At 53.6% G+C, this 17,949-nt stretch overlaps 1 protein-coding gene across 1 annotated transcript in view; it reads left to right on the forward strand.

Annotated features, from left to right (window-relative positions):
* PEPD (peptidase D) overlaps positions 1-17,949 on the forward strand; it is a 152,914-nt gene that overhangs the window by 19,995 nt on the left and 114,970 nt on the right. The window contains exons 4-6 of the mRNA XM_004704914.2: positions 2,908-2,971; positions 10,112-10,159; positions 11,604-11,665. Coding sequence (XP_004704971.1) covers positions 2,908-2,971; positions 10,112-10,159; positions 11,604-11,665 — 174 coding nt within the window. The remainder of the gene's footprint in view (positions 1-2,907; positions 2,972-10,111; positions 10,160-11,603; positions 11,666-17,949) is intronic.

A 17,949-nucleotide genomic window follows, 5' to 3' on the forward strand; every position in this document is an offset into this window, starting at 1 on the left:
TCACGAGATGTCAAAGGGATCAGGTATCAGGCATCATCAGAACAAAAATCATATCATTGTGAATAAGGGGGAGTGTGAAGTGGAGACCCAAAGCCCATCTGAAGGCAATTAGACATTCCCTTACAGAAGGGTCATGGGGAGGAGACGAGCCAGTCAGGGTGTAGTGTAGCAACGATGAAACATACAACTTTTTTCTAATTCCTAAATACTTCCTCCCTCCTCCCCACTATCATGATCCCAATTTTACCTTACAAATCTGGCTAGACCAGAAAATGTACACTGGTACAGATAGGAATTGGAAACACAGGGAATCCAGGGCAGATGATCCCTTCTGGACCAGTGGCGAGAGTGGCAATACCGGGAGGGTGGAGGGAGGGTAGGGTGGAAAGGAGGAACCAATTACATGTGACCTCTTCCCTGGGGGACAGACGACAGAAAAGTGGGTGAAGGGAGATGTCAGACAGTGTAAGATATGACAAAATAATCATTTATAAATTATCAAGGGTTCATGAAGGAAGTGGGAGCGCGTAGGGAGGGAGAAAAAATGAGGAGCTGATGCCAGGGGCTTAAGTGGAGAGCAAATGTTTTGAGAATGATGAGGGCAATGAGTGTACACATGTGCTTGACACAATTGATGTATATATGGATTGTGATGAGTTGTATGAGTTACTAATAAAATGATTTAAAAAACAAACAAACTGCCCCTGTGGGTTTCTCTATGGAAGCAGAAAGCCTTGTCTCTCTCCCGAGGAGCAGTGCTTTCGAACTGCTGAAATGACTAAGGGAGCAGCCCGTCCCGGAGCTGGGGTGTCAGAGGATGTGGGGACAGCACTAGACACACACTGCACTGACAGGCACCTGCTGCTTCTCTGGCCAGTGCACTTGTGCGGGGCAGCGGGGAAAACTCAGGCTTTGGGCGATGCTGTGCAGGGTCTGCAAGCCTCTCTCTAGTCATGAGCGCTGGCCAAGTACTTGCCAACAATAGATGCTTTGCAAATACTTGTAGATGCCAGACTTTGGCCACCTAACTTCTTACAAACTTTGTGTTGTGATTTGAGTGAAAGGCTATAGGGCACATGCATTTCCCATCACCAGTCATGATAGTGATCGTGGCCCCCCACATCCTCCCTGGGTTCCCGTTTCCATCCATCCTTCTTCACTGCTCTCCCCGCTGTCTGAGCATTATCCCAGGGCAAAGGCCACCCTTTTGTGCTGGCCATTTTACTTTGAGTCCGGTCTCCCACAGGGAAAGGTATGTGGTGGATTCGTGCCCATTTAATTAGTAGTAGGAGCTTGGCAGCCAGTGGCCACTTGAGAGGAAATAAAAAAGGACGAAGCTAAAGCAAAGAGCTTTAAGCAGTCAAAGGGAGACCAGAAGGACCCCTGGTGGAGCCTGTGGGTTAGACGTTGGGCTGTTGACTGTAAGGTCAGCAGTTCAAACCCACCATCTGCTCCATAGGAGAAAGATTGGTCTATCTGCTCCCCTAAAGAGTAACTGCTTCAGAAATCCCGTATGGGGTCGATAGGAGTCCAAATTGCTTCGATGGCATTGGGTTTGGTGTTTTGGTGTAGTGAGACTAGTCTGCTTGCTCTGCAGGCCAGTTTCAAAGGTGCTTTCTGGGTGTCTCTGCGATGCCCAAGACTCACCCATCTGCCCCCTGGCTCCTGTCGTCCCAGGCCACCGCCAGTTCAGGGTATTGGTTTGGTGGAGTCTCAGAAAGAGGAGTGGGGCTTCTCAAGGGACAAGAGTGAGTGGCATATGGGATGCTGACGGGGGTCCCTGATCTTCAAGGAAATCATTCCCGAGTCCCCAAGTCTTCTCTGCCCTCTTCTCTTGGGCCTCCCCAGGCTGGTTGCTCTCCAAATCCCCACCTTGTCATCTGCTCACCCTTGGGAACCCAGCACACACTATGAAAGCCACCTGCAGTTTCCACCTGAGGTTTCTTTGGTGATAACGCCTGATCACTAATAATGTGAGACTATAGGAGGACTGTGGGCTGGGGGGAGGGGAGGGAGAGGCACGAGGGTATAGTGGTTTCCAGTTGGGCTGCCTACCATAAAGTCAGCAGTTCAAAACCACCAGCTGCTCTGAGGAGGAAAACATGGCATTCTACGCTTGTAGAATTACAGTCTCAGAAGTCCCCGGGGTCAGTTCTACCCTGACCTCTGGGGTCACTATGAATCAGAATCAACTCGATGGCTGTGAGTCTGGTTTGGTCTGGGTTCTATCGGTGGGCTGAGGGGCGGGATGGTGCAGGTCATAGCTGGCTGCAGCACTGGCATTAACTTGGGATGCAGTCCCCGATTCAGGAAGTGTCTCATGTAAGTTCATCACCCGCAGGGCCATGGAGGGTCTGGGAGGGGTGGAGGGGTGCTAGCTGGCCAGATCCAGGCTGGAGCCCTGTCCGGTGCAGCTGTGCGCCAGGAGCCCTTTGCTGGGTGGACAGGGCTCCCAGCCTCCCCGGCTCATGCCTTTGCCTTCTCACATGCGGCTTTTTCCTGATGCCTGAGTCAGCCCCAGTCTGTCTCATTACACTGAGTCATACTGATATTGACTGCTTTAAGATGTTAATTAAACTTTCTCCGTGCCTTTAAAGAGTGTCTGCCTGGGGCTGGGAGGTGGCTCGTTTCAGGTCCTCAAAGGCTGTGGGGCACACTGGCTGGCTTCCCGCGGTGACTGGGAAGTTTGTCTGCAGCTGCCTGTCTGGAACCAGGCAGGAAACGGGTGACTGGAGGTTGGCTGGGGTCAGTGGCCCAGAGACCTTGCAGACTCCAAGCCATACCTGTGTCAGCAGACCCACTCTGTGTCAGCCGTGGTTGAGTGGACCTGGGCTCGGTGGGCGGGAAGGTGGCCTGTGCTGGGCCGTGGCCGATCCCTGACCTGCCTCTCCTGTGCTTCTCTTTGAGGATCCATTCCAAGGAGCACTTCAAGGAGAAGTATGCCGTGGACGAAGTCCAGTACACAGATGAAGTAAGCCACAGCTGACTCCTCTCTGGGTGCTCAGAGCTTCCTTCCTCTAGAGCAGCGGTTCTCAACCTGTGGGTTGCGACCCCTCTGGGGGTTGAACGACCCTTTCACAGGGGTCGCCTGATTCATAACAGTAGCAAAATGACAGTTAAGAAGTAGCAATGAAAATAATTTTATGGTTGGGGGGTCACCACAACTTGAGGAACTGTGTGAAAGGGTTGCGGCATGAGGAAGGTTGGGAACCACTATCTAGATGTTCCCCCAGCATGCTTGGGGGTACACTTCTCTGGAAACAGCAAGCAGGACACATGCACCCTAACTAGCTTTCTGAGTGGTGGCGGGGCAGCTGAGGCAGAAGGTCTGATTCTGGCCCAGGGCCTGAGGGTGCTGCCGTCTGCAAAGCTCGTGAAGGCCGGTGGGCGGGGTGGGGTCGAGGGGGCCACTTGACTTTAGTTCCCTTCCCAGCTTGATTACTCAGCTTTGTCTTGTGGCCTGGTGTGTCCGTGGCTCCTGGGCCTTGGGTCTGTCCTGAAGCGTCTCTTCTGTGGGGGCAGGGCTGTGGCAGAGTGGGAGGCCGAGGCCCCTCGCTCTGGTCACTGCAGTCCTTCCTGGTCTCAAGGATGCCTGCTTATCTATCACTGGGCACCCTGACAGGCTGGTTCCCCCAGGGGACCACGTGGAGGAAGCTCAGCTCACACCCAAAGGGCCACAGGGACCTCCTTCATTGCTTTGATAACTGGGGAAAACCCAGTTTTGTGTATCAGGGTTTGCAGGGAGGAGAGCCTCGTCCTGGGGAAGTGGTGGGCAAGAGAGGAGCTCCTGAGTACCTGACAGGAAAGCCCCTGGTGAAGGCGCAGAGCTGCAGCCATGCAGGCCAGCTCCTGCCCAGGCCAGCTCCTGCCCGGTCTCTGTGCGTGGAGCAGCTTGAAGGGGAGGTTGGGAGAGTCCCGAGGACAAAGCCTCCCAAGCGCTGCTTGGTCAGCACCATCACCAGCGTGGCTGCATCTGTGAACCCAGGGTCTCGGTCCTTGGCCCTGGCTCTTGTCCTGTCAGACATTCAGGGCACTTCAGCGGAGATGGCACCGGCTCCCTGTGCCTTACGCTTCCTGTGCCTTCAAATGGAGAATCCAAGAAGCGCACAGGCCAAACCCCCAGGGCTGGGAAGGGTGGCCCAGTTGCTAGAGGGAAACAGGCCACCGGGTCATGGAAGGTGACAGGAAGCTCCGTATGCCACGGAAAGGAAGGCTCTTCAGGCCAGTTTTGTCCTTTGTCCTCAGGCCCCTCCAACCACAGTGCCCTGACTGACCATCTGTGACAAGCCACAACAGGTGATACAAAGCCCATGAGTTTGTCTCCTTGGAAACCAGAAACCAAACCAAACCCACAGTCATCAAGGCAGTGCTGACTCATGGTGCCCCCTCCGTGGGGTCTTTAACTTTATGGGAGCAGAAAGCCCAGTCTTCTGTGGAGCTGCTGGTGGTTTCGAACTCCACCATGCGGATCGCAAGCCAACATGTAACCACTACACCACCAGGGTTCCTTTTCTCCTTAGAAAGAAGGCAGCAATTGGGACCTATGCCTGAGAGGCCCTTGCCCAGAGCATCAGCCGTCCACACTGCCTGAGGCCAGGCACCCTCCTGTGGGTTTCCTTAGACCAGGACCTGGGAGGGCTACTAGGGTCTGATGTAGCAAACCTGGTCATCTAGTTGTGTCCTCCCTCACCCCAACCCCAGCGGATGGCCCTGGGTTTCATTATGGAGAAGGCAGAGCACACAGAGAAGCCTCGGGAGCCCACAGCCCCCGTGAAGGACCCCCAGCCAAGGGTTGTTGGTGCTGGGTGCTCAGTGGCTGCCCAGCTGGGTTGTTTGTGATGCCTCCTGGAGTTTAACCTTCAGGAACATGTTCTGATTTCTAAGGCATTGCAGGCCAAAGAGAGCCCCTCTGTGAGTACCAGGGGGTTATGTGCTGGGCTGCTAACTGCAAGGTTAGCAGTTTGAAACCATCAGCCTCTCTGACGGAGAAAGATGAGGCTTTCTACTCCTGTGAAGAGTCACAGTCTCAGAAGCCCACAGGGACAGGTCTCTTCTGCCCACTTGGTCACTGCGAGTCAAAGTCGCCTAGGTGGCAGCGAGTGAGCGATGGGAAGGGCTTAGGTGCTTCCTGGGTTGAGCCTGGTGATGTAGAGTAGTGCTGACCTTTACAGCGCTGGTGAGGCTGGGCTGTGACCCCCAGGGTGGGTGCCCTGTGAGGGGCCTGGTCCCGAGGGTGAATCAGGAGTCCACGAGTAGCCTCTGAGGGACCAGGGTGGGGAGCACGCCATTGAGAACATGATGCCTCCTGTGCATGTCCCGTCCACCACAGGCAGACTGCCCCAGTGCTCCCCGAGGTGTGAAGCAAGGCCTGGCATCGAACAGTTCTGGTTTGTGAGAGTCAATGGGTCCCCAGCAGAATGAGCTCCTGGGCTGATGGGTGCGGTGGGCATCATGAGCTGTGGCTGCATTCCCGCTGGGAACACCCAGGCCTGGGGAATCCAGGGTGCCCTAAGGGGTACCACACACAAGTGGGTGCCCGTGGGGAAGGACGGCGCTGCAGCCACAGAGCTCAAGCGCTCAGCAACCATGATCAATAAAAGATGTTGCCCTGCCCGGAATAGCCAAGCCGGCCTGCTCCCTGCGGCTTCATCCATCTGCGCATCCCCCATTATTCCTAACCAGCACGTCCCAGAGCCGCGCGCTGCAAGAGAAAGCGCCCACCCGCGCATTTGTTACCGTGCCCCTCGCTCCCAAGGACAACAGCTAGACAATCCCCCAGTGCCTGCTCGGCTCTGATTCCACCGCTGTAATTGACGGCATCGTTGTGAGCTGATGAATGCACAGCCTTCTCGTCACCCGAACAGCACACCCAGGGCCTGGCGGGCAGCTCGCTCTCTCTAACGAGCCTCCTCTCCTCCAGGCGGGGTGGGAGGGAGGGAGGGGACCGCCAGGGCGGGACGCAGCCATTTCCACAGCAGTTTAGATGTGAGAGGGCTACAACGCAGGCAGGCTTGCTGCAAACCCCAGAGGGCCATCTGTCATCACCGTCAACAACCTGTCTGGAACATGGTTTGGGGCGCAGCAGCCGCCCCACTCGCTCAGACTTGGTTTATTTTTCTTTTCTTTAACAGTATATATTTTGGTGTAGAATATAGGAGAAGGCTTCCCAAAACAGACTGAAACGAGAATGGAATTTCCACAGACATTTAGAGGCCCCTCCGCATATCGAAGTCCCTGGGTAGGGAGGGCCGGCCGAAGTAAAGCATGGCAATCTGCCATTACAAGGGCCAAACTCACCGCCGGTGGGACCGTCCCAAGCCACCGCAGCCCTCTGGGACAGGGTAAGCTGTGTGGCCGAGGCTGGAGTCTACGGGAGCAGACAGGCCTCGTCTTTCCCTGTGGAGTTGCTGGTAGATTTGAACCGCTGACTTTGTAGTTGACAGCCTAGCGTGTTACCCTCACCACCACCACTAGGAACTCATTCCGAAAGGTCAGGGGCTTGAAAATGCTACCGAGCAGTCCTGCTTAGCAGTACACAGGGTCACCAGGAGATCACATCCACCCAGTGGCAACAGCAGCAGCAACCACGACCACAAAATGGGTCTCACAAAGTGCAACCTTTAGCCAGGTTTTAGGGATGCAATTTCATGACATCAGTGGCATTCATCATGTTCTGTGGTAGTCACCACTTTTTCTGAAAGTTATTTGCTTCCAACAGAAACTCCATACCTGGAGCAGCGGCTCCCCACTCCCCCTTCCCTCAGCCCCTGGTAACACTAATAATAGTGGTCCCTGTGCATCTGCTTGTGTTACATCTTTTATAGAAGTAGAATCACACAATGTTTGTCCTTTTACATCTGCCTAGCTTCTTCTTTTTTTTTTAATTAAAGAATTTACTTTGAGAAGTCAATACGATAACTAAAGCCTTATAGTCAAAGCTGTTCCTTCTAGCATAATTTATAATGTATAGAAGTTACAGGAGCCCTGTAGCTTAGTGGGTTATGCACAAGGCCAGCAGTTTGAAACCAACAGCCACTCCGAAGGAGAAAGATGAGGTTTTCTGTTTCCACGGTTAGTCTCACAGGGGCAGTTCTGCCCTGTCTTATGAGGTTGCCATGAGCCGGCATTGACTTGACGGCAGGGAGTTCCTGGCTCCTGGCCGTCCCAATCCCTGACTCATTAGGAAGAATGTAATGTCCAGTGGGGAATGAATAAATAAACTATGCATATCTGCCCAGAGAGATGATTATACAGCTGTAGATTCAAATCTGCCCTTTGCTGTTTTGTGATTGTGAACTTAACCCAAAGGCCTTTGTCATCTGTAGAATGAGTCCCGGTAATTGCAGCAGGTGCCTGGGTGATCAAGTGAGAGGTGTGTGTGAAGTGCTGCTATGGGCCTGCGATCCAGGACTGGTTGATGTGTACTGTGCCCAGGGTAGTGATGGCTACAAATGGCATGTTTGAAGAATACAAATCCCCCCCGCAACCACCAATATCCAAATGCAGAGAATTCCGTGAAAACTTTCATAAGCAAAGTGGTGTAAAGAGAAGAAGCAATTACCAGAAATTTATATGGGAAGAAATTTCCAGTGTTTTTAGATAACAACAGCAATAACAAACAAAACCCAACCGAGCATCTCATACAAATAACACATAACGCCTAAAATAATGTGCATTGGGGCCACATCTGACTGCCTCTTACCTCTCCAGACTGCACCACAACTCCACCCTCCATCCCTTCTTACTCTGTTCTGGCACCAATCACCCCTCTCACGGCACTCTTTCTCTGCGCTGTGTTCCAAGTGTAATGGCCACACGGAGCTCAGGGACAATATGCTCCATTAAACGGTTTTTCAGGAAGTTAACAGGTTCCGGTTCATATGAGAAATGCTCAGTATGCAGTTGCTCAGTCAGGACGGGTTCTTCTCTGCTAGCCCCACAGGCAGGTCCTCTGGCCCTCAGCTGCATGGCCTCTGCCCTCCTTGGACAGTGTTAGGACTGCCAACGAATGCCCAGCAAGCATGCCACGCCACTGGAAACCTCCACCCGAAGGTATTCCGCTCCAGCTCTGGCTCCGGTTCCGCGGGACATCTTCCCAAATCACTGAAACTCAGGAACAAGTTTATGGAAATAGCCATGTAGACATCGGTCCGTGTCTTACGGAGGGTCGGAAGGACCACACGGAGGAGTCCAAGGGAGGAGGGAAGACCATCAACCCTGATGGATAAAGAAAGTGGGCGAAGTTGAGAAATCGGGGGAAGAAGACCACAGATTGGCCATTGACGCCCTAGCTCTCACATGGTTTGGCAGTTTCAGCGTGAAGTGACCTTGTTCCCACCAAGCACCACGCGTGCCCAAAGCACAGAGCTCAAGGCCCACAGACCTGACCTTTCCATCAGACTCGAAAGCGAGATCCAAGCCAGTGAGGACCGCTTTAGGGAATGTGTTGCGTGTACTGACGCCGTCCGAAGAACAAGGTCCAATCAAAACAGAGGCATCCGTGTGATCTGCTGGCCCAGAAGGTGATGGTGGCTGTATACGGGCATTTCCAAGGCGTAATCTTGATGGATTTCTCTCGAAGAACACAGGATAAGACGATCATGGGGGCTTATTGGGAAGGAAGCGGGAGCAGCCTTCGTAGTGTAGAGGTTATGCATTTGGCTGCGATCTACGAGGTTGGCAGTTTGGAACCACCAGTAGCCCCGAGAGAGAAAGACTGGGCCTTCTACTCCTGTAAACAGTTACAGTCTTGGAAACTCAAAAGGGACAGGTCTACCCTGTCCTATGGGGTCACTGTGAGTTGGCATCGAAAACTGTCTTAGAATAAGACTGGGAGAATTATGCCAAAGAATTTCCCTGGGAACCCTTACCCAGGCCCCCACAGCCCTTCTCTTGTCCCTTCAGGCTTCTTTTTGTTCCCCAAACTCAACAGCAAAAAGGAACACTCTGAGCCCCCAGAGGACATCAACACTCCCATTATGACATGCTATAAATACACCCAAGACAAAAGTATTTGGGGGAGCAGCCAGAGCGATGGAGCCATCACCCCCAAACCTGTAGAGCCCCAGATTGAGGGGATGTCCAGAAACAGTAGCTTCACATCTTGAAGGTTTTGTAGCAATACTTTGTGACTTCCACCATTCTTCATTAAGACAGAGACTACCTATATTTGCACTCAACTGTCAAATCCATTAAAAATGAAGCATCTTATCTTTTTATAGTTTTCTCAGGGAGTATCTCAGTATTAAAAAATGAATGTACATCTGTCAAAACAGATCAAAGCATACGTTTGCGATTTGTGCAGCTAAGTGCCTGGCAGTTATACCTTACTGGATATGTATGTGTAAACAGTTCTCCCTCGGGTGGGGGTGGGGGTGGGGGTGGGGAGGGAGGGTTCGGAGGGGAGACTGGAGACTGTGGGGAAGGGAGCACAGCCCTCAGATGATGTAACAATGTAGAGTGGAGCAGCAGGGCCCCCTGAAGGAGGGGTGTCCCTAGAGGAGGAAATTGCTTCTTACCTGGGTTGGGGGGGTGCACATTATTTGGGTGGCAGGCGTCAGAGCCTGTGGGGAGGGGTGGGAATGGAAGAAGGGGGTCACTGAGTTCAAAGATGAGGTGGCTAAGGGGAGGGCGTGCTCCAGGCAGAGGAAGAGGGAGCAGTGAGCTGCTCTGGGCTCTCAAACACACACATTCTGGGCCAGGGCGGAGGGGCGGAGTGAGGAGGCTTGGCTGGAGGGCTGAGGAAGGCAGACTCCATAGGGGCTGGGGGGGTGAATGGGGGAGGGGGCAGTGAAGGCAGAGGCCGTCCCCTGGCTGAGAGGGTGGTGGGGCCCATGGGAAGGGCTGGTCATGAAAGGGTGGGAGGGCTGGACACTTGGAACTGGGAGTTTAGGTGATGGCAGAGTGGGCCACTGGCCCTGTTGTCCTTTGACAGCTGAGCCATCACCTTTGTGAGTCTCCTCGTCTGCAGCATGGGGCCACAGCTCTGCCTGGGTGAAGGGCTTGCTCAGTGAGCGAGAGCCTGCGCCCCCTTTAAGTAAGGATTGCATTTTGTCTCCAGCAGACTTCTCTAGGGAGGCTCTGAATCAGGTTTTTCCTTCTGACCCCTCAGATTGCCAGTGTCCTGGCGTCATGGAGCCCCTCTGTCCTCCTCACTCTGGTAAGTAGCTGGTGGGTCAGAGGTGAGGGGTATGGGGAGGATGAGAGGGGGGTGGCATTTGCAGTCTCCCCTCCAGCCACTAGCTTACAGTCTCCCCAAGAAGCATGGGCCCCTTTCTCAGGCAGAGCGGCTGCAAATGCCCATGGCTGGAGCTTCATTCCCGGTGCCCCTCGAATGCACTGTGGTCTGTGACCTATCCCACACCCAACCCAGGGGTTCAAATCCTGGCTGGAAGGATTTGTTTCAAGCTGAACCAGTGGGGTCTGGGGTATAGACTGTCCATCTACTTCCAACCTGGTCTCCTCCATGGTGAATAACAGTGGCAAAGAGATGCGAGGAGGCACCTGCTGTGAGGCAAGGCCAGCTAGGGCCAGCCTCTCTGCCCTGCAGCCTGATGGGTGGGCGTGCCAGGGATGAAGGTGCTCAGGCTGTAGTGAACCCCACAGACATAAGCTTATTTGCCCTGCACGGTTGTTTTTTTCTTCTCACCCACTTCCCGCTCTGCCCTGTTCTTATTTTGGGTGTTTCAGGGCGAGAGAGAATAGAGGATTTCTCTTGCCAACCCCCCGTTAATGGATTTTTTTTTTACAGAAATAGTTTTCTTGGTTTTTAGCACTTTACCCAGTCTGTTTCCCACTTGGCTGTTTTGACGCTTCTTGCTACGGAGGATGGCTGTGCTGTACAGTGATGGCCAGAGAGGCTCAGTGGCCTTCATCTGGCTCCACAGGAGTCTTGAGGAATGAGGAGGAGATTGAAGTTACCTCGCCTCTATGGCACGCCGAACTCTGACCACCTTGTCTTTGTCTCCACCTGGCTCTGAGTTCCTTCTCGAGCCCCTCCCAGCTAGGGGAGGAGAGGGCGGTGGCAGTGTCCCGGGGTTCCCTTGTGCCCCCGGAAGGGCTTGAGTGGACAGCCCTCGTCAGCTCTAGCTTGTGGTGGTGCCACTGGTTAGTGGGCTTGGCTGCTCACTGGAAAGTTGGCGGTTCAGGTCTACCCTGAGGGACCCTGGAAGAAAGGTGTGGGCGTCTGTTGTGAAAAATCAGCCACCGGCAATGCCACGGATCCCAGCTTTGCAGGGACTACTGCGGGTGGGGAGTGGAGGTTGGGGAACCCAAGTCAGAAATGACTCCATGGTAGCTGGATGGGGTCTAGTGCTGGTGGAGAGAGGACCTCCATAGGGGAGAGAAGCTGGGATTTGGTCTTGGGAGGACAGATCCGCGGGGCGATGTCCCCCTGACTGCAGGGCTTTTACGTGGGGCCCCAAGCAGCTGACCTGGTGCCAGTGATGCCTGACCGCCCAGGGAGGGGCGCTGCCATGGTGCCCTTGGCCAGGCTCAGCTCGGATACTTGGCTTGTTAGGGAACTGTGGGGCTGAGTGCCGGGGTGGGACTGCTCAGGTGAGGGCAGGCTGCAGGCCATGGACTCACGCGCCCCCTCTCCGCAGCGCGGTGTCAACACAGACAGTGGCAGTGTCTGCAGGGAGGCCTCCTTCGAGGGCATCAGCAAGTGAGTACCGGGATCCCTGGAGTTCCTCTCCTGGCCTCACTGGACCACCCTGTCACCCCACTGGCCACCCACTCTACCAGCTACCCCTTAGGACCCCTTCAGTCTATGCACGCATGCACACGTGCCGATTCTAAAAGGGGTTACATTGGACATTCGAGGGATGTTTGAAGAGTTGCTTTAAGCAGTTTCAGCTTTTATTTTTATTTTTTTTAATCATTTCATTGGGGGCTCATACAACTCTTATCACAATCCATACATACATCAATTGTATAAAGCATATTTGTCCATTCATTACCCTCATCATTCTCAAAACATTTGGTCTTCACGTAAGCCCCTGGCATCGGCTCCTCATTTTTCCCCCTCCCTCCCTCATGATTCTTTGATAATTTATAAATTATTATTTTGTCATATCTTACACTGTCCGACATCTCCCTTCACCCACTTTTCTGTTGTCCGTTCTCCAGGGAGGAGATTATATGTAGATCTTTATAATCGATTCCCCCTCTCTACCCCACACTCCCTGTACCCTCCTGGTATTGCCACTCTCACCACTGGTCCTGAAGGGTGCATCCACGCTGTTTCCAGTTCCTATCTGTACCAGTGTACATCTTTGATCTAGCTAGATTTGTAACGTAGAATTGGAATCATGATAGTTGGGGGGAGGAAGCATTTAGGAACTAGAGGAAAGTTGTATGTTTCATCATTGCTACTCTGCACCCTGACTGGCTCGTCTCCTCCCTGCGACCCTTCTGTAAGGGGATGTCCAGTTGCCTACAGATGGGCTTTGGGTCCCCACCCTGCACTCCCCCTCATTCACAATGATATGATTTTTTGTTCTTTGATTCCTGATAACTGATCCCTTGGGCACCTCATGATCACACAGGCTGGTGTGCTTCTTCCACGAAGACTGAGCATGATAGTGGGACAAGAGGAAAGTCAAAGGAAATAGAGGAAAGAGCTAAGAGGCAAAGGGCATTTACAGAGGTCTAACTAAAGACATGTATATATGTAAATATATGAGGATGGGGAAATAGATCTATGTGCATATATTTATAGGCTTAGTATTAGGGTACCAGATGGACATTGGGCTTTCACTCAAGTACTCCCTCAATGCAAGAATACTTAGTTCTATTAAACTGGCATTCCATGATGCTCACCTTCCCGATGCAATCTAAACCTCCCCAGCTATCTAAAGATATGGTGTCTAGGGCAGGCGTCCTCAAACTACGGCCGGTGGGGCCACATGCGGCCCACCGAGGACATTTATCTGGCCCACCGGGTGTTTTTGCCCCATTTCTTTTTTGACTTCAAAATACGATATGTGCAGTGTGCATAGGAATTTGTTCATAGTTTTTTTAAATTGTAGTCCGGCCCTCCAATGGGTCTGAGGGACAGTGAACTGGCCCCCTGTTTAAAAAGTTTGAGGACCCCTGGTCTAGGCTCTTAAAGACTTGAAGTTAAACAAGGGGCCATCTAGCTTAGAAGCAACAAAGCCTACATGGAAGAAGCACCTCAGCTTTTATTTTAAAGAGGGCGGTCTGTTCTCTCACTTGCCTTTGAAGCTGTAGTCCCTCTTAGGCTGTCAGGTGCCCCAGCTGGCTGGGCAGGGCAGCTGTTTACCATCAGCATCCCATCTGAGCACTGTGGTCTTGTTCTGGGCACACCCTTTGTTGGGGTTTGAGCCCATGGCCTCCGCACACAACCTTGGCCAGTATGATTGACCCTCATTCTGGCCCCAGCCAGATTCCCTTGGTCCTTGCTGCCCTGTCCCCAGGCAGGCACTCACCTTACCTGCCTGTACTCTGCAGCTCAGTCCCAGGCCAACCCCCCAAGCTCCCCATTCTAGGCCCTCTAGGCAGTGGGCAGAGGCTGGGCCCAACCAGACCAGGAGGCCACCCCCTGAACCCCTTCTACCCATGACCCCTGAAGGATGTTCCCCAGGTTGGCTGGTGGCTGGTCTGAGGATCCTGGGGGAGCTCACATTGGCTGGACTGATAGTCCTCAAGGGGAGGTGCCTGCCTGTCCTCATACCTGGACACCCAGCCCCTCCCCTGCCAGGATCCTCCACCGTGGCCGAGTCCTTTGGTAGACCCAGGCAGCTACGACAGAGGAAGTGCCAAATAATGGTGGATGCGCCCAGGCCTGGTGGTGTGCGTGTGATTGGGGGATCTGGCAGGATTATGAGCTCATATATGTGCATCGCCCCCACCCCCCCACTGAGCAGCGCCCAGCAGCAGGTGTGAGGCTGAGTCTCAGGTGGGCTTCCTGCCTTGTTCCTCTCAGCTCAACCTCCCTATAGCCTCATGATCAGCCCACCAGGGGGCCCCTTTCTCTGAGGGGCTGGAATGAGAGTGATGCTAGCTGTCTCCCTCCCTGGCCCATGCTCACCTGCCCACCTCCTGCCCTTCTGAATTCCTCGACCTACACCATGGTCCATCTCCTCAGTTCAGTGGGGTTCCCACCCCCACCCCCGAGCCTCCACCTGGGGTATTGACTTGGGGCCTTGAGCGGAGGACATTGAGTTAGAGCAGGGAGTCCTGGTGGCTGATGCTGCTGGGCGCAGGCCACTTGGAGCTGCTGCTTCATCAGCAAACCCTGCTCAGGCCCTAATGTGCTGCAGGCCTCAGTCCCAGCAGGGAGCTGGGGGGCCGCTGGGCTGTGGGTTCCCTGTGTGCCCTCCCCAGGAGGTATTGCTGCAGAGAATGCTTTCTCAGCTTCCAGTCCAGGTGGAAGGAGCGGGCCTGGTTTGGCCTTTGAGGAGTTCTGCTGTCTGGACAGGAGAGGTCAGTGAGGCCCTCAGGCCATTACTACCTCAGAGACAGCAGAAAGTGGGGTCCTCCCAATCACCTGGGGTATTCACCTCCGTATGCTGCAGCTCACTACCGGCCCCCCAGTCTGTCCTGTCCTCTGCTACCCGACCCCCAGGCCTATTGCAAGGGCCAGAGATAGTGTCCTTCCAGGCGGTGGTGGCCCAGCCCAGCAAGGGGCCACTGTGCCATGCTCCCAGGCTCTTTCTCCTTGTCTCTGGGATGCTTGCCGCGCCCCCTGGTCCCCCCACTCCACTATGGACCCCATCCCTCGGGTCACCCCTCCTGGAGCTCCAACCTGAGAGTTGCTCTGTGGAGGCAGGAGCCTGCAGTGGTCCCTGCCTCTGGCCACCACCCAGCGCCGTCCTCAGGACTCCTGCACAGTCACGTCTGCATTCCTGGGCTGCCGCCCCGCTGCACTGTGTGCTGGAGAAGCCCCTTGTCCCCGAGGGCCACAGCAGCTCAGCCAACCTTGCTCACTGGGGGCCGAGCGTCTCCAGCTGTTTGCTGGGGATACTAATAGCCTGTTTCCTAAGCAAGATGAATGTCGCTATTGGCCCACTTTCCAGTGCTCAGGGACTCCGGCCACTGGCCACTCACCGCGAATGAAGCCACCACTTCCTTTCCTGGAGGTGGGCTTTTGAAAGCCCACTTGGAACTTCTCCGAAACTCCTCCTACTTGCATCTCTGGTTGCCCTCCTGCTCTTGCAAAGTAGCTCAGTTCGTCTCTCCACTGTCCGCCTTGAGCTAGCTAGAGAGCAGTGGCCTCGCCAGTCTCCATCCCAGGTCCAGTGTGGGGCAGCCAGCCTCTGGCCATCTCCTGAAAGGAGGCGACTTCTCAGCATTTGCATGCTGCATTTGGGCTGAGCCTGCTGGGCGGTTGGTTTGGGCTTGGGGAGAGCCAGGCCCTCCCTCCTGACCCCAGACCTACCTCAGCCTACCCAGATCAGCACCCACAGAGAGCAGAGCTTGCAGTGGTGGGGGGCAGAGAGAGCAGGGGGCAGGTGGGTGGGATGGACACCCCCTCACCCCCCACCCCCCCACACCATCCTTGGCCTGAGAGTCCTGGACTGACACAGAGGGGGTAGCGTGTTATCCCTGGGGATCCAGGCCTTGGTTTGCCCTAGGGCTTGCCCCTGGCCTGGTGCTGAATTTGGGCTCTCGGCTGTGACCCTAGAGTGGGGACAGCTCACAGGGAAGTGGCAAGCTGGATGTGGCACTGGTGGGAGGGTGAGATCAGACACCCAGCGTTGTCATCATCCTTACAGGTACTGTTGTTTTTCTGTCCTGCTGACAGAAGGGCCAGGGTGGGGTGGTGGTGGGGGAGGATAGCAGGGCAGTGAAGGCCCTGAGCCCTGGGGACACATGGATCCTGCAGCTAGGGCTCTGTGTGAGACTATAGAGTGAGGGCAGGCCTGGCCAATCTAGCATCCAAGGAGGGAGACCCTAGAGGAGCTTGCTGAGAGAGAGAGAGAGAGAGAGAGAGAGAGAGAGAGAGAGAGAGAGAGAGAGAGAGACTGACTCTGATGGGAAAGAAATGGCCTGGAAGCCTAGGGGTCCTGAGCCCAGAACCTTCCCCTACCCATCTGCAGGCTTAGTGAGCTCCCTCCCAAGCAGGTGGGCTCGGCCCAGAGCTCTGGCCTGAGGCATTGAGATCAGGGGAGCCTGTCTGAAAAATGTGGACGGTATTTTACGTCAGCTGGTTACTCGGGATAAGCATATTTCTTATCTTTTGGCATTTGCTTAAATTGCCTTGCACATTTGAAGACAATTGGTTACAAATTAATTCCATTTAAATAAGCCGTTAAATATGAAATTGCTGAATGTGAGGGTTGTTAAGGCAGAAATATTAATATTCAAAGATGTGAATTTTAAAACTCAGGAAGGGGGAGGGACATGATTAAAACTTGACGATGGCAGCAAAATGCCGATTTGTGGTCTGGGGGCCCTGCTCCGTCGTTCCCATGAACTCGCATATCAAGTTAATGGCTTGGGTTGAGTGTTTAATTAGGGCCGTGGAAAGCTCTTTCAGGAAAGGGATCCTGAGGAAGTGAGACTCTGCCCCAGTTCCTGGGTGGGGGTGTGTGTGTCTTCGGGGGCGTGTTTTGCTGTGGACCAGACCGGCCTCCTCCTTTGGGACAGCAGCTCCAGGGGAGGTTGGGGCTACCCTCTTCACATTCTCATTTGGAAATGAGCCTCCTGCTTCTGGAATACTCTCCCTCCCCACAGGTACTGCTGTTATCTTCACATAATTAATACAGGCTCCTTGTAGAAATGCTAATCCACTCAGAGGCAAACTCAAGGAATATCTGAAGTTCTTGTATCTGGAGTTAAACCTTGTCAGCCATTAAGCACTGGAGTGAATAGCTTGTGGGGTGTCTGTGTGTGTCTGCCTCTGTGTGAACACTGGTGTGCGTGTTCTGTGTGAGCCTGCATTTATCTCTGTATGGGTATGTCTGTGTGTTTGAGTTGACCCCTGTCCAAATGGGTCTCTAAGTGGAATCTGAGAGTGTGTGTGTGTGTGTGTGTGTGTGTGTGTAGATGTGTAAGGAAGCTGTGGGGCAGCGTGAGGCCTCTTTGACTTTACGACAGTGGTTCTCAACCTTCCTAATGCCGAGACCCTTTAATACAGTTCCTCATGTGATGGCGACCCCCCAACCACATAATTATCTTCGCTGTTGCTTCCTAACTGTAATTTTGCTACTGTTATGAATTGGGTGACCCTGTCATGATAACTGGAGAAAAGGTTGAAGTCAAGGATTTTGTCTTGCTTGGATCCACAGTCAATGCTCACAGAACAGCAGTCAAGAGATCCAAAGACGCCTTGCATTAGGTCAACCTTCTGCACAGACCTCTTTATTGAGTACTGAAAAGCAAGGATGCTATTTTGAGGGCGAAAGTGTGTTATTTTCAATTGCATCGTATGCATGTGAAAGTTGGCCATTGAGTGGAAGACCGAAGAAGAATGGAAACATTTGAATTGTGGTGCTGGCTAAGAATATTGAAAGGCCAAGCCAGTCTGTCTCAGGAGAAGTGCAGCCAGGGCGCTCCTTGAAGGCAAGGATGGAGAGACTTTATCTGACATACTTTCAGGAGAGAGATGTCCCTGGAGAAGGACATCCTGTTTGGTAAGTAGAGGGGCAGCAAAGGATAGGAAGACCCTTAAGGAGATGATGTGACACAGTGGCTGCAACAATGGGCTCAAGCATGGGAACGATTTTGAGGATGGACCAGGACCGGGCAGTGTTTCATTCTGTTGTGCATCAGGTCACCGTGGGTTGGAACCAACTGGGTGGTCCGTTCCAACAACACAACAACAGATGTGGGAGAGCTGGGATTTGAGCCCAGGCCGTTTCCAGTGTGTGATTCTGGAGGTTTACATTGTGTGTGTGTGTGTGTGTGTGTGTGTGTGTGTGTGTGTGGTGGGGGGCACAGAAAGAGAGATGGAGAACATTGCTTTCTCTGAAGTGCGATTTT

This window comes from Echinops telfairi, unplaced genomic scaffold, assembly GCF_000313985.2.
Source record: "Echinops telfairi isolate 266 unplaced genomic scaffold, ASM31398v2 ScPeMD7_2291;HRSCAF=2852, whole genome shotgun sequence".
Lineage (NCBI taxonomy): Eukaryota > Metazoa > Chordata > Mammalia > Afrosoricida > Tenrecidae > Echinops > Echinops telfairi.